The sequence below is a fragment of the Ilyonectria robusta genome (assembly GCF_021365365.1).
Source record: "Ilyonectria robusta strain PMI_751 chromosome Unknown BGZ61scaffold_1, whole genome shotgun sequence".
NCBI classification, from domain to species: domain Eukaryota; kingdom Fungi; phylum Ascomycota; class Sordariomycetes; order Hypocreales; family Nectriaceae; genus Ilyonectria; species Ilyonectria robusta.
In genome coordinates this window covers 2,934,738-2,951,038 of record NW_025764435.1, presented here as the reverse complement: position 1 = coordinate 2,951,038, position 16,301 = coordinate 2,934,738, and the positions used below count along the sequence as shown (strand labels likewise).

Genomic DNA, 16,301 nt, shown 5'->3' with positions numbered 1-16,301 from the left:
CCCGCTTAATTTCAGCCCGTCAGAGTGGGGAAGCCGACAGGTCGAAGCTATGCCCTGGCAACCCTGCCAAGCCCCGAAGCTGGGCCCTGGTTCCCTGGACTGCATGGCATGTACCCTATCTGTCAATCTGTCTGTACCTGGGGCGCATCTATTCACCATCTGCTGTGCGAATATCCCAACTATCCGTATTGACCTCTCAATTCCACTCCTCATCTGCAACCGAGGGGAAGCTCTCCGGCGCACGGCCAACACCTGTCACAACATCGCGACCCGGGTTAGCAGCAGTCACTCACAGAAGGCTCCCGAAACGCCGGGCTGGGTTTCTGCGCACCCCCGGTCGGGCCTCCCCCAGGGTCGACGCCCTTATCTTCGCAATGACCAGGGCTTGCCAACTGGGGATAACCATGACCATGGACGGCGTCACGTGGCTCAGCCGTACCCGAACGAGCTGGTCAGGTCTACCAATAGCACGAAACTCAAGGCTCAGCGCTCCGACTGACGTAGCTTTGTGACTGCTACCTATTACATCGACTATCGATAATACACTTTGCTCTGCTTCGTAATGATATGGGTTTTCTTGTCAATCGCCTTTTTGACTTTACCTGACGCGGCTCGGGGATGGAGATGCCGTACCCCGCTGCCGCTCGGCACGATGGAGAAGCCGGTGTTTGAAGTCGCGATCTGCGTCACTCGTCTTCAATGCATCTTTGAGCGTACTACGGAGTACCGTCCGCGGAGTACCGTAGTACGTAGTTCACGTCACATTCACACGGACCACCTCCGTTCGGCGACGGCCGAAAAGAAGTCATCGACACTTCCAATTCATTATTTCCTGTGACAGATATCGGTATTTTTTTTCTTCTTAATCCACATGTCCACTCCGCAGACATGGTTCATGCAGCCAAACGCCGTTGTCCCTTCGTGCAGATGCGAGGCCAATGTGTGAGCGTGCACGCGCGCTGCGTCTATCTCTCTATCTACACCCTCCCCGACATGTTGCTCTCCCAGAGTCCCGTTCATTCATTCCCTTCATGCCATGACGTACCTTTCGTCAGTGTCCCACGTTAAAGTCGTACCGCCGTTACTGTTCTTGGACAACCACACCCGCGGCGTCTCGCCGAGCTGTTTCGGATCACGAGTCTACTCGGGACGGGCTCCCTTATCGCCCCCGAGATGGATCTCAGCAACCTCGTTCGAGTCGTGGTCGCTCTCCGCTGCCGTGGGCACCGAGATGACGGCCTTGCGCTCCCAAGCGGCGTTCTGGATGTCCGCAAGCGCTGCTTGTGCACCCTCGTTGGGTGCCGGAGGCTCCGCGTGCTCGTCCGCCGCATTAGCTCCCGTCATTTCAGTGTCGGGATCGTAGTACTCTTGACCGAGGACCTGCTCATCTGCAGATGAGTCCATCTGCACCTCATCACTGGCAAATTCGGCTCCCGTAGAGTCCTCAGCACCGCTGCCACCCAGAGCCTCAAAGTTCCAAGGCTGAGTGAGATTCAAGGACTTGGCACCCACGGGCTGATAGGAGTTCTTGATATCCACGCCCTCGTCCTCGATGCTATCGAGGAGTGACTCAATTCGGTTGGGACCCTCGTAGGCGGGGAGTTCGTCCTCCTCATCCGCTGTCGGCAATGAAGTGACAGCGACTTTATCCGAACCATGACTGGCTTGATGGCGAGTTGCTACGGCTCCGATCCCAGCGCCCGACGACCCATTCAGGGAGGAACCCTCGCCGAGACGCTGACCTTCCCCCGCCTCTGTCTCGTCGTCGTCGTCTTCATCGTCGTCGTCATACTTCTCAGAGATGACTCCAAACCGTGATCCGCCTAAAGGGGTGCTGGATCGACGGCGATAGAAGAGCAAATATGCGGCCTCAGTGATGGCGGTTGTCGGGTCTGCAACATGGCTGACAGATGAATCTGAGTTGTGGTTAGCATGACAGGATTTGAGTAGCAGATAGGGTTCGTCTCTTACCATTGTAATTGTACCAACGCCCGTCTACAAAGTTCTTGGCATACGCCGTGTAATGGCCGCCTCCAAGGCCACCGTAGTGGTCGTCAACAGCGATCAGATCGTAAACTTCGTCTTTACCCTCCTCTTTCTGGATAACCCGCGTCGTGAGGTCCAGTCCCTCAATGGGGAAATCGACGAGCACATCCAGCTTGTCCCGGCGCCATCCAGAGCTGCTGAATCGCTTCAGATGAGCCACAAGAATGTCTGGTGTCTTCCACAAGTCGAACTTCTTGCTCGCTCGTCGATGTTCCTTACAGCGCGGGCAGTACCACATATCCTGCTCGGAAAGAATCTCGGCCCTCTCAAATTCGTCCAGACACTCCTCAAGCGTGATACCACGCGTTCGGCGATGGTGACGTCTCCTCTGGCTAATCTTCAGAGCAGGATCATTGAGACTCTCCAGCTCGACGAAAGTCCTTGTGCCTTGATCCTCGGTGGGGTTTCTTGGGGAGGCACCGAAGACCTTCTCCCAAGCGTCCTCATTCCAGTCAACCACCAGACCCTCACCGAGTCGGATCAACGGGCCACCATCGGCGACTGCGGGAGGTGTAGGCTGGGGCTTTACGGCGGTCAACTTCTGGGCCTTTCCGTTTCGCGCCTGCTTCTCGCGACGCTTGTTGGCCTTCTTGCCGTATTTCATGTTGCCCTTGAACTTCTTGCGCCCGCCAGGGCCTAGCTTTGACGCCCGCGGACCAACCTTTTCCTTGTTAGCGAAACGAGCGCGTGATGTGGAGACTAGATGATGTACTTACTCGAGCAGGCTGAAGGGCATCTTCCTCGCTAGACTCATCGATCATACGGGTTTGGTTTTCCTCGGTCTTGGAGCTCTCGTCGTTGGTACTGTCTTCTTCATTGGTAGATGCCGTGCTGTTTGAACTCTCGGGGCTTGGCTCATCCTCCTCCTCCGTAGCAGGCTCAGGGATGCGATCCGTGACCTTAGGGAGTGCCCGATGATGGTCAACATTTGACCAGCCCGTGGGAACGGTGCCGTCGGAGTTGTCTGTGAAGTAGCTGAGCTCGAATAGATTCTGGAGCTCGGGGTCAAGGAACCCATCTCGCTGAATGAACTTGGGCCTCTTGGTGTTGAATTGCTTCAGCATCTTAGGTTGATGCATGGGAGTGCTATTAGCATCCTTCATGGTAACATCCACAATATCATCCTCGCCTTCCACCGAGTGGGCAACAACCTTGCCATCGCCGGAAGAGTCCGCATCTGAGGCGGAGGTAATGACAACATCACCGTCAGTGTTATCTGAAGTCTCGGCCTCATTTGAGTCTTGGAATTTTGACCAAGTGGAGAATGTGGCGATCTTCTCCAACACCTTTCGTTGAATGAGGTCGATGTTGGATGCCTCCTCCTTTGTCAAGCAGATGAAGTGAGGGGGAGAGGCGCCTTCTTGACCTCGTCCAGTGCTTTGCGGTCGCCGATGGAACACAGGTACTACCATCCTCTCATAGCGGGGGTCGTCCCACTCTGTAGCATCGAGAGGGGTGTCGATATCCAACATAGAGCGGTACTTAGTCGATCGAGCCTTGTGTGGCCAGTTGGTCGGAATAATCTCTAGCTCATGGATGGTGGGGACATCGGACGACTGGATCTCTTCGGAAATGTCCTGGGTGTTGTCATAGATCTTAAAGAAGCGATCTTTGAATTCTTCGGCTCCAATCAAGCGGTCCACAGGGACGCCAGTTCGAATGGATAGGAACTGCTTAAGTTGCTCAATAGCGCTATGCTTGGGCAATTCGACCTCGATAAACACGGGCACGTCATTCAGCGGCAAGAACTTGACCGATTTTGCCCACATGTCCTCGACAGGGAGCGGAAGGGTCAAGTTGTTGAAGGGGTCAAAGGTGATGCTAATCTTGCCGCACTCGGGGCACTTTAGGGTTGACTTGTACATGCCGGTGAACAGGTCGGCGATGACGGAATCGTCTCGTTTACGGGTAATGTCCCACACCTTATCCGCCATTTCTTTAATGGCTTCTGGGTTGTTGACCATGTCATCCGTAGAGTCGGGCTTCTCGATGTACGGTTTGTTCTTGATACGGCTGAGATCCTCCTGAAGACCATCGAGGAGGAAGCCAAGAAACTCCTGGGTATCTTGTTGGCCCCAGCCGGAGAAAGTGCTCCGGCAGCGGCCAACGGTGGTCTTGAAGTCTCGGGGGCTCACCGAGCCCTTGCCCTCCATGTAGATCTCTTTGAGCAGGTTTCCATACGCCATGGCAACCTTGCCGTTGTAGCCCAATGGATTGGCTTTGTTCACCTCATCAGAGTAGGTGCCGGTGAGGAAGTATTTGGTCAACTCCTCCACACTGCGAACACACTGCAGGGCGGAGTTCATGTAGCACGTGTTTCCTAGGTTCTGAAGGCCGACGGCACCGATGCTGCGACCGGATTTCTTCTGGGCCCGACCTCGAGTCAAAGGACCGCCGGGAGCGGGACTATTTCGGCCACTGACTGGAGCAGAGGCGGAAGCCAGTGCATTGCCCCGAGTTGGAATGGCCTTGTCGTTCCCACGCTGACGGCCAGTATAGGTGCTGACCCAGAACTGGTCAACCGCCTCATCAATAACGATGGTCTGATCGGTGACAAGCTGGTAAAGCTGCAGGGCCGCCCTACCGTTGTAGTTCGGGTTGCCTGTTTGGTCGTCAAGGGGAGCCTTAATCCTCTCATTCCGGACCTGGGCGAAAGTCGCAACATCAAGCAGAAGCTTTGACCATGAATCGGCGGGATCTTGGCCACCGACACGACCAGGAGAATCCGGGGGAGTAAGGGCACGGCGAGGTTCGGAGGGGCCAGGGACGGGTATTGTCTGGGGGATCAGCCACAAGCGGACCTTACGGTCCATGGGGACTCCCGTGTACGTCTTGATCTCCCTGATGAAGGTCTGGGCGTGATAGTTGCGGCTTCGGGGGAGTAAAAGAGGGGTAGGATCCTTAGCCTTGAGAGACTGCTCGATGGGGAGCGGGCTGACCTCGGACCACAGGCGGTGGATTTGGAAGATTGGCGGGTGGTACTCGTACATGATGTTGGGTTCGGCGTCGTGCTCGGCAGTGTTGATAGCAGTGCGAACAATGGCCGGCTGGCCGTCTTTGACGCCATACCAGTCGACGACCATCTTCCAGGCATCTTCGGAGAATAATTGAAAAGATTCGTCGCCAGATTCCGGCTTGAGGCGGACAAAGATGGCGCCGCTGGGCTCCTCCATAATCTTCTCGATGATGTCGGAGTTGTCGACGGGACCGAGAGGCTCGGTTGATGGCTCTGCCTTGCTATCCTTGGCGTCGCCGCGCATGGCCAGCGCCTTGTCCACCCAGGAGCGCGAGACGAGATATGCTTGGGTGCCCTCCTTCATAGGCTCCTCCGCAAACGCCTTGAGGAGAGTCTCGATTATCTTGACCTGCTCTTGGAGAGGAGGCACCGCTGTGAAGATGTGTTAGCCATTCCCGTATAACTCGAAGAGGCGACTCTATCAGGAGTGCTTAACTTACCCTGAGAAGAAGATCCGTTGGCCGAGACGGGTGGCTCTGGAACATCGACGCTCATGGCTCGGGGAAGGGCGGCGGAGGACTGCTGGGAGGCGTCGACATCGGTGACAGGCTGGGAAGTAGCCATCTCGACATCTCGGGCCTTGGCCGCCTCGTTCTCGGGGTCCATGCTTGAAGCACGTCGTTTTAGTGGTGATGAGGATCGGTGGGGGATGTCTGCATCGCCATTCATAATGGCACGCCTGGAAACGCGGAAGGGAGACTGGCTTCTGGGGAACGGGCCAGTGTCGTCTCCCCCACGGTCGCTTTCGATGGAGAGGTCGGCGTAGGCGGACGCGCAGGGCGACGAAGCGGCGGAGGAGGCGTAGTCGGCCGAGACGAGCGAGCTGGTCTGGTGCTGGAGGCGCGGGGGCAAGCTGGAGGCGGGTTGGGAGTCGGCCCGCAGGTATGAGGGCGTATCAGGACCCGAGGCCACGGAGGCGGCGGAGAAGGAGAGGGCGGGATCGTCGTCGATTTCGCACGAGGGCAGGACGGAGTCGGGCGAGGGCGAGTCGTCAAGCGGATCCAGGCCGTGGGTTCGGGGACGGGAAAGCTTTCTCTTCTTTGAGGACGACGTCTTGACAGCGAGCTGCCCTGGCGGAGGCAGCTCGGAGGAGGCAACGGGGACGGAGGGGTCGGTGACGACGACCAGGGCGGGGGCGGGCGGCGGCGGAGGGATTGCGAGAGGAGGAGAAAGGGAGGCGAAGACGAAGGCGATGGCGATGGGAAGCGTCTTGCATTAGAATTAGACCAAGGCCGGTTTGGGGGGGAATTTGGGGGGTGGATGTGGATGGATCAGCCAGCAGAGGTCAAAAACGAGTGAGGGCACACGGGCAGCACACACCCAGACAGAGAGGCACGCACAGCCGTATCGGGGCTGTGGAGGCCGGCGGTGACGCGGTGGGGCTGAAAACAGGCCCGCCACCCAGCGGCTAACTTTAGCAGGCAGACCTGATGAGGGAGGGTTGCTACAAGACCTGGAGGAGGAGGAGGTAAGCCGTGGCAAGCAAGCCAGGGGAATAATGCCAGAAACGTCTATTACTTACTTAGGTAAGTTACCGGCTAAAGTATTTATCAACCCCCGTGAGCCAAACCAAGTTGAAGGCGACTCATCTTTCCAGTTTATGCCAAATGTCTGCCATCAAACACAGCATCCACTCCATGAAGCTAGCTCTTCCTCGATGAGATCCCATCACACCCTAAAAAAAAACCACATCCATTCGCTGCAGGGGCGAATCAGTGATGTCAAGTACAACCCATTGTCGTTGGTTGGCTCCGTCCACATGCCTGCTTTTGTAGGAATTTTCTCGCATTGCCCAGACGCAACTCCCCGCATCACCGTCCCTCGATGTACCTACCACGTTCGTACCTACATCCGTGCTACCGTTCGTGCTGCAACACATCCAGCTCACCGACCGCCTTGGAAGCACCCATGACAATTGTGGGGGACCTTGAGAAAAAAAATCACCAAAAAAATATCGCCCTGGGCCATTCCAAAAGAACCACGGTGGGTTCCCGCCAGTGGCCTGTGCCCTGAGCCAGCGCCTTGAACCCCCCCTGTATTTGTTCTGCAAAACGCCCTAAACCTTTTCCCCTCCCCCTCCCCGCCTCCAGGGAACTGACTGGCCGGCATATCGTCGCTTCGAATTGTGACACACTCCTAGTGGACGTCGCTATCATGACATTGGGTGTGTTTCCTTCTTTCTTCTCTCATTCTTACTTGTTTTCGGGCTCCCTCAGCGTCTTTGTATTCGAAATATGCAAAATATTGAATACCTACAACGGAGCTTCACAGTTGAAAGTGTGCTGATTCATGTTCGCAAATATATCATGCCAAGCCTGTGTGTGCACCAACAGTTCAGAATCCGTTCAGATCAGCACTGCGAGATGTGATTAAAATTTTCTCACCCACAAACCGACCCACTTCGTCGATGCATCTATTTTTCGGAATCAGAGCCAGTCGAGAGTTACCGGAGATAACCTATACATTACCGGCCCGGGTACATATTTCGCCAATTATGTTTGGCACAAACAGGTCGCCTGTTGTTAATAACGTGGCATGCTGAGAGCTTAATCATAAGTAAATTTAGTAGTAGTAATCCGTGCAATCGACTTGTATCACCCGAATAATCGGTGTCATAGGTAGTCATCATCGTAGCATCAACAACCACATTCAACGTCGCGACTGTACGTCTCGCATTTCTCATACTCTAGCTTCACCATAAAGGAACTCAGTTTGGTCATACGGTTTAAATTGAGATTCCGAAAGAGTTGGGCGGTATTGGTTGAGAGTAGGGCCATTCTGGGTTGAGTGGCCTCCTTGTTGTAATTGTATTCTAATTATGTTCGAACTACCAGGAGCTGTTTGCGCAAATTGCAACACCTTGGTCAGCTAGCAACCTAGTAGCTGGTGTCTTTAAAACTATGGTACATGACACCGAGCCAGTCAGACCTGACGTAACGGCCAGTCATAAGCCTATGGTGCCATCACGAGTCATCATTCTTTATGTCAAATCAGGCTTTTTGTGCAATATAGCAATTGCTTTCTCGATTCTATTCCGATATTCAACTCACCCATGAATGCTGCTCCCTCACGGTCCACCCGGGCAGAGTAGCTGGATCCTAACACTGTGTCTATCTGCTAATTCCTCCATATCTCACCGTCCTTACCGCCATACATATCATACCATACCCACCCTAGGCAGGCCTCCAACAAAATATTCCCAAAAAGCCTAATCCGGTCATAACTTCCTTCATCTACCCATGCAAGTGTATGTCTAAACATGCCCACCAAGCCCTCTTGCCAATCCGGTCGATACTTCATTCTACAACACAGAACCCAAGTCAACAACCCCTAACCAGCAGCCCCAGTTATTCATGACAACATTCTTTTACAGCTTTGCGTCCGTATCCTCATACTCGACCAAATCCTTGACTGGACGCGCCCCGGAGCTCGCGGTCAGCTTGGACTTGAAAAGGCGCACATCTGTGATTTCTGTCGCGTAGTCAACGACTGTTGTGCCGTTCAAAGCTCGCGGCTCATCGGGCTTGGTCTGCTTCACTCCCAGAATCTCAGCCTGCTCTAACAGTACCGTAATTGTCTTCTCAGGCAACTTAAGAGCCTCTCGGAGGTGATCTCCCAGTGATTCCACTGTCTGCCAGATCGATGGTGATGGGTCCTGCGAGCCCAGGCCCTCGAGGAGCCGTCGGATCTTGGTCCCTGCATCCAGTTCCTGACCGAGGAAGTACTTGGAGTATTCTTGTTTCAGTTTCACCTTCTCCTCCTCCGCAGTTTCGTGGGCCTTCTTTTGGGCATCCTCTTGTCGCTTCTGGGCACCCTCAGCTTTCCCCTGGGCATGAAGGTAAATAGCGAGCCGGGCTCGTTGGGTTGAAGATGGGTTAAAGTGCTTGTTGAAGAATTCCATAATCTCTGGCTTGGTAAGAGGCTTGATATGAGCCGCGTCGAGTTGGGCTGTTCTTGGTTAGCTTTCAAGTTCAAATATAGTCTCATATATCACTGTCACATACCAAGTTCAAAATCATAGTACTCGTTGGCAATCTGAGCCCAGTGTCGGGAAGATTCTTGATCAAGGTTCCTCAGCTTCTCAAGGCGTCGAATCACCAGGCTTCGTTTGTGGCCCTCGAATTCGGAGTCCGACATCTTTGCCAAGGTCTCTCCAAACCTGGTCAAGAATGCCTCAATTCGAGAATCGAGGTATTCTGGTGTCATCTCACTTTGGAGAAGGAACCGGAGTCCATAGGTGCCTGAGAAGCCTCGAGCACCGCTGAAGACGATGTAACCAAGCTGCTCCTTGGTCCTGAGCTGATCGAAGGCAGGCTCGTGGATCATTTGATCAATCAAGAGCGTCTTTGCACGAACTCCACGATCGCCCTTATCTCCCGCGTAGAACCACGTCTCAATACAGTGGTTGACGTTGGCAGGGTCTTTCAGTGTCTTGTTAAAGACGTAGTTGGATCCCGGAGGCAGAATGAGTGATCGGAGGATAGGCCACTGGGCCCGAGGCAAGATGCGAGGCTTCAGAATGGACTCCACCATATCCGTCACCTTTAGGGCATCCTCCCTATACATGTTACCATGCACGTAGACTTCAATGTGGAGTTGGGCCAACATCTGCTTCTGGAACAGTCGGACTGCCTCGACAGTGATGTTGGGGAGTTCGGCAGCGAGCTCCTCCACGATGTAATCCCTCTCCTCCGCGTTTAGCCAGTTGGTGTAGTCGCCCACCTGGTGATAGGAAGACTGCAACTGCCAGTTGTTGTACCCTCGGGTGAGCCGCTCTTTGATGATATCGAAACGGTCTTCTTTGATGTCAAGGTCGCGCATTGTCGTGGTGACCTGCTCTAGAAGTACTGGAAGTTTGTCATTGTAGCCGCTGATGTCCAAAAACAGGCCACGAGAATCAAGGCTGACGTTATACTGTAACCCAGCCAGCTCCGCATCATACGAGTACTCCTCGAGAGCGTCACGGACCAAGTCAGTAAATAGACGGGCCTTGACATTGTTCTCGGCTGAGTCGTAGATGAGTGGTGTCTTCAAACTGACAATGACGTTGGCGCGGGGGACCCAGAAGGTGTCATCCTTCTTCCACCACGTTACAGCACTAGTGTCGTTGCGAAGAACACGTGGGGCCAGGGCAGGCTCTGTCACTTCCTTCTTCTCAACCTCAAGTTGGCTCGGGATGAAATTGTTCTTGTGTGGTAGATGAAGGGCAGGGAGGCGCTGGTCAGGGGTTACCGAAGCAGCCTTCTCGAGGGCTGCCATCAGCTCGCCAGGGATCTTCTCATATCGATACTCCGTGCCGTACCACTTCTCCTTCTGATCCCAGTTGCCAGGGTGGTTACGAGAAACAATGGTCATTCGGAAGTTGTCTGGGCGAATGGTGGCCAGCGCATTCTCGATCTGTTGAGGCTCAAAGGTCCGCAGGCGGCTGTGGCCGCTTAGGAGCCATTCGCGTGGTAGAGGCTTCTGCATGACCGAACTAATCCTGCTCGTGAAGCGACTGGCGGGTGTCTTCTGCTTGAACTTGAAGTCTACATCTGCCATTCCCTTCTGTTCCTCGAAGATCCATTCCTGCGGAGGTGTCTCGCGGAGAAGAGAGATGTACTGGAAGAAGATCTTGACGATTTCAGGATAGTTCTTCAGGCCCTATATTGGTGCATTAGCAATCAAATTACGTCATATTTTCAAAATATTGAATTACCTCTTCCGTCAGGCGAACTTGCACGTCAAAGACGCCTGGAGTACCAGGGCACACTGGGTATGCGCCGGCGCTGAGCCCATTGGCCCATCCCTTGGCCTTGATGTAAGACATGACGCTGCCAGGGCCTTCATGTCCAATCAGATGGCTAATGTATCTGCTGGGTTGACACGCGTACAGTGACTCCTCATCGATGAATGGGAAGTAAAGGTTCAGTTCTCTTGAGTCCATGACAGGCTTCGCGAAACATTGCATGCCGAGGTCAGACTTTCGGAAAGGAACCTCGTCAAGCCACCGGTTGGGGGGGAGCTTCTTGTTGACGACGGGGGAGAACAATTCGACGACCCATTTCTGGAGAACATCGAGCGACTCCCGGCCGAGGACTACAAGCTTCATGCGGTTGGCGGAGTAGTGCTTGGCATGGAACTCGATGAACTTGTCCCGCACATTGATGCCACGTGCTTCCGGCAAGGTCTTGAGGACCTCGAAGTTTCCGGTGGAGAAGTGGCAATACGGGTGGTTGGGGTTTGAAAGGGATTTTTCCAACTGGTGAAGTCGCCAGGTGTCATTCTGCAAGTTTTTCTTGTTCTCTGAGTCAACCGCTTTGAGCTCTCTGTCGAGGGTGCTCGGGAGGAAGAGGGGTTCAATGAAGAACTGGGCAAAGCGGTCAAGGGCCTCGCGCAAAGGCGAAGGATTGCTATCACAAGGATTCTCGTCATTGGCCGGCTTGGCGCCGACATCAAAGAAGTAGTTGGTGGATGTAGGACCGGTATAGGCATTGGAGCTTCCTGAGTGAGCGGACAGATACTGGCCGTACTCGTTCTCAATCGGGAATTTCTTAGTGCCCATGAAGAGGAGCTATCCGGGTGGGCGGGGTCAGTCAAAGCTGCAGCAGATTTGGGATTGATGAGAATCAAGGAGAGCGTGGCTTACATGTTCGACGGCATGAGCCATGCCGGGGATGCCCGACTCGTCACTGAAGTTTCCAACATTGACGTCGAGGGCGGCACTGGCCTTGTCCGTCTCGGGATCATGGACTAGAAGAGCCTCGAGCTCATTGTCAAGCCGGATGACTCGATAGTCGCGGTCGTCAAGCAAGGGCTTCTCCAAACGGTCGGTGAGCAGAGTCACAGGGGCAACAGGCCCGCCAGAGGCGGCGGGGGCCTCTTCCTCGTGCTGTGAGTGAGGCATGGTGCAAAAGCAGGGACGAACAGGAAGTCAGGGACAGGAACAGGGACAGGGACAGTTAGGCCACGACACCGACACGGCACAGAGGAACCGGAATCTGACGACGGAGAGGCCGTATCGGGCGATGGTTGGCGGATTGGAAAGAACTGCACTTGGGGCGCTCGTTTGCGAAGCAAAGATATGTTGGCAGGTCGTCGTTGGATGGGCTGGCGCAAATACACTGATCCGAGCCCGGAGAATGTGCGGGTCCTGAAGTAAGGAAGGTATGGAAGGTATGTACGAGGGGAAGGGAGAGCGGGTGGGCTGCCGGGGCAGCTGTGGGGGAAGAAGATGGCAGCAAGATGGGCTACGAAGCTTTGGTGCGTGTACTGACTGGCTGTGCTGAAGGCGAGTCGCGCGAGAGGACGTACTTTGTATGTACGAGTACGTGGTAGGTAATGGAAGGTAAGGTATGCTTGACAAGCCCTGCAATGCCCAGCTCGAGGTGCTGGGGAGGAGCCTATGGAACCCTGTCGTGGCCCGTTGTAGCCTGTCAGAGCCTGTCAGCCTGTGAGGTCAGTGGAGGGCGCAGGGCAGGACAGTGGATGGCAACTGGAGGGTAGTGGATGGTAGTGGAGAGCGCCACCACTTAAGAGTAGTGATGGACGCGCCAGGGTCTGTGCGATGGAGCGATCCCCCCGGTGGAGCCGCTATTGGGGCGAGTACCCAATGTCCCGACGGCCTGGACGAGGCGGGAGGGAGGGGGGGCTTTGAGTTCGTTGGGTGCCGGTGCGCTTCCGCGCCCTGCTGCGCGTTGACAAGGGGAACCTACGGAGGATCTAACTTGGGCGAGAGGCAATCGGAATCGGAAGGAGGGAAGACCCGCGAGCCCCAAACCAAGATGCGTGGAGTTGTACGGGTTGATGTTGTCGCGGCTTGCTAGGCTCAAGTTATGAAGCTTGCGCCGGCGAATGAGTCGTGGAAGCGTACAGAGGGTACTCCGTACAGGGGCTTCAGAACCTGGGTACCTGGGATGGGAACTCAAGGGAGGCACCTTGTTGGGGCGACAATGACGGAGGCGACGGACAGCTGCCTTCTGCGACCTTCTGTGGGCTGCTGTGGCAAGCCCGCTGGTGGACTTGGGGCACGCACACAGTGGATCGTCCTGACGGACAAAGTACCTGTGAGTCAAGTACCACGCGGTAGCGCAGGACTCCAGATCGTTCGGTACGGAGACCGAGACCGTGGTCTGCCAGATGTAAGTAGGTACTTATGATGCGGGCGTGTAGTAGCCCTGTCGGTCGTGACGGGAGTGTAGCTCGGCAGGTACGGGGCTTTTGTGATACCGGCCGGGAACTGGTGAGTTTCGTACGGGCCAGTGCGGTGGGTGCCGTGCGTTTAGCTACGTCGTACCAAAATGTCCCAGTCTAGACGCCGTCGTCGACCTGTGTCTGAGGTTGTAGCTTTCCGCTGGCTCTTCCAGAATGAGAGGGAGGGGCGACAACGAAGATGACGGGCTGAGAGCATACGTCAGCGAAGCTAATGTGTAACTCAAAGGATGCCCGGATAGAGTGCTGGAACGAGGTCAGTCCTGGCTGTGGCATAAAAGGAGGTGGCGGTGATGTCGATGCCAACCACGGGAACAGCGATGGTTACTTTGCTGGAAAACGTCGCTCGTCACCATCCGCCTGGCATCAGCTACTGGCCTCTGCCCAGGACCTGCCTCACTCTAGGGGGTACGATGTTGCAGGGCTCCACAAGGTCGCCTCAATTGACACCAGAACCAGAGGTGCTAGGCGATTGTGCTAGAGTCCCCAGGTCAGCGCCAAAGGAGTCTGACAAACGACAAGGGCTGACGAGATGAGGAATATGGCGTTGCCTGGTTGGGAAGTGATCTCTCGGTGTCATCCATCAGCCTCTTACGGCTTCCACGGCTTCCTTCCACGGCCTCAGGTGAGGTATGCAATACTAAGACAGCGGCGCATTGCTTCTTCCACCAGGCAAATTGCGCGACGGTGACAATGGCCATGTGGCCCCGAATGAGAGGGATCCATTTCTGGCCCTTCACCGTCAAAGTGGCGCCTCGCAAGCCTTCCTCCCGGTGCAGAGGTGTGCAGCGGGCAGCCGATCCCCGGCCTGAGAAAGTCGCGTGGTGGATGAGCCAGCCGCCAACCGAGCCCGTTTTTGATGCGCGGGGGCTGCGGGTGAGCGCCGCGAGGGCCTTGAGGGCCACTGCAGCGTCCGCCCTGTTGCATAGTCTAGTCGCGGCAACGTTGCGGGCGGCAAGGCAGGGACAGCCCAGCTAGATATCTCGGCGATGGGTTGGGCGAGGCGGATGTGCCGTCGTTGGGTCCCCGGCGGCCGCGGTCCCTCGCATCATCCGTGCGAAGCAGCGTAGAGAGGGCCATCAGGTTGAACAGATTCCAGGTTGCAGCCGTAGATGGACGGCGTGCCGCGGCTCCAAAAGAGACCAGAAGCCTGGAGGGGACACACGCGAGGAAGAAACAAAATGACGACAGCAACAGGAAAACAATCGACGCACTCACTTGATGGTGCTGTGGGTTGTATGTAGTAAACGAGATGCCCGGCCGAGTCGGTATGCCACCTAATGCAGCTGGCCTGGCTCTGTTTCTGATAGGGCTACGGTTGGTCTCCGTGAGGGGATGAGGTAGGACGAGGCAGGTACCTTGATGGGAACCGACAGGTCAACTCCTGCAGCTTCCAGCGGTTGGATCTAGACTCTGTCTTGCTGGCGGTGGCACAAGATTTGAGATCGCCGGTGTCGCGTCAACGGCAGTACTTTGTTTGGCGCCTGTTCGCCGACGTTCGAGTAAGCAGGGGGGGCTGGTTGGTATGCGAAGCTTGTTGAGCTATGTGGTCAAATATCCCAGAATATGGCGGCAGCAACGTGGCTGAGATGGGGACATACTCAGAGAGAGAAATTGAAGAGGAAAAGAAAAACATGAGAACCGCATCCTACGCCAGTACGAGTGCCAATATATAGCTCGACTCTATATACCAATTCACGAACCACATCTCCTGTGTTGCGATTCAAGACTACGCTGACAATTCTGTTTCACCTTCGCCATGTCCAACCCTTGCAGCGAAGCCGCCCACTATCCTCAAGGGTCTCTATCAAAGCGAGAGTGAACGAGTTGTACTACGTAGTAGGCTGACCCATGGACACCCACACTGCCGCGTTCTCCTCCCCATATCTTCAATGGCCCCCGGATGTGCGTCCCTGATGCTGGCCCTTGCACTTGTTCAATGATGGACTGCCCCAGTCACTTAATCACAGGATCCGAGCTTCAACTCCCAACCTAGTGGACTTACTCGTGCCAGCCGAGATGCCGCGGCCTTATTACGCCTGGGAAACTCTCGCTAGATCATGGAATAAAACCCCTTGGCCAGGGGCGGCTTCAAGACTCACATGGCGTCCAATCCAAGGGCAGCCGAGGTGAAGTCCCCTAGACTGCACGCAACTTTATCCGTATTCCCGAATTATCCAGTCGGCACCCTTGCGGAGAATTTGAACCATGTCTACTCAAGTTAGTGCCGCTGTCGAACTCGAGAGACAAGTGACACGCGCGGTCAAGACCGTCCAACCCCATGCCATTGAGTCTCGAGAATGAGGCACGGAGTAGATATTGTGAGATTATCCAATTGCTGCCCCCTCAGTGCAACAACAGAATCAAGTATGGAGGAGCACGACTCGCGGCGCGCTACGATCCCCGCTTTGATGACTCCAACACACAGTAGATGGCACGTTTTCTTTGAGCGGGAACCTTTCCCGATGTTCATGCCTTGCGCTGCTAACTGCGGTAGCAGGGAACGAAGCGAGGGTGCTACTCTACGAACTTCTTGATGGAGCACATGACTCAATAGTACTGCGCCGATAGTTGCAACCGCTTCGGGTGGCTTCTCTGGCTTCTTCCTCCCAGACTAGGACTTGATTCATGTCGTACATCTTCACTCGCCAGCCACAGTGGGAACTCGCTTCTTTCTTCCCTCAGCAGGCCAGTGGGATTGGCACGATTTCATTCGAACTTTCATACAATCAATATTCCATTCACAGTTCCTTGTCATAGGGTGGACACCATCGTCGGCCCGATCTTGGTGGATGAATTACAGAAGTGGTTGCGGACGCTAATATCATCTATCGAACTCAAAGATGACTTGCGCAGATTATAAGGGCTAGTGCCACAGTCATTCTAACTTTGACTGCATATCTCTATTCTATGGTATCTCGATAAGCGACTCCACGGTCGTAGTGGTGGCGTTCCTTCGTTAATGCATGTAGCAGAGGTCTGATCCGCATGTGCACCTACGATGTGTGTTATTATGCTAACCGTAACTCTGCCAGATCATCCAAGTGAC

The 16,301-nt window shown here is 55.0% G+C and overlaps 3 protein-coding genes across 3 annotated transcripts; 1 reads left to right on the top strand and 2 right to left on the bottom strand.

Moving 5' to 3' along the window:
- Positions 1-1,140: 1,140 nt before the first annotated feature.
- On the bottom strand, positions 1,141-6,972 carry BGZ61DRAFT_525775 (uncharacterized protein; the record flags this gene model as incomplete). The annotated part of the gene is made up of 5 exons (XM_046252826.1): positions 1,141-1,916; positions 1,972-2,707; positions 2,763-5,434; positions 5,503-6,271; positions 6,955-6,972. The coding sequence occupies 5 exons, from the start codon at positions 6,970-6,972 to the stop codon at positions 1,141-1,143; spliced, it is 4,971 nt and encodes a 1,656-aa protein (XP_046112475.1).
- Positions 6,973-8,429: 1,457 nt separating this feature from the next.
- Positions 8,430-11,948, bottom strand: BGZ61DRAFT_525774 (Metalloenzyme, LuxS/M16 peptidase-like protein; the record flags this gene model as incomplete). Its single annotated transcript, XM_046252825.1, has 4 exons — positions 8,430-9,010; positions 9,067-10,705; positions 10,761-11,615; positions 11,691-11,948. The coding sequence occupies 4 exons, from the start codon at positions 11,946-11,948 to the stop codon at positions 8,430-8,432; spliced, it is 3,333 nt and encodes a 1,110-aa protein (XP_046112474.1).
- Positions 11,949-13,945: 1,997 nt separating this feature from the next.
- Positions 13,946-14,951, top strand: BGZ61DRAFT_512227 (uncharacterized protein; the record flags this gene model as incomplete). The annotated part of the gene is made up of 2 exons (XM_046252144.1): positions 13,946-14,128; positions 14,187-14,951. The coding sequence occupies 2 exons, from the start codon at positions 13,946-13,948 to the stop codon at positions 14,472-14,474; spliced, it is 471 nt and encodes a 156-aa protein (XP_046112473.1). The 3' UTR covers positions 14,475-14,951.
- Between the last annotated feature and the right edge of the window lie 1,350 nt (positions 14,952-16,301).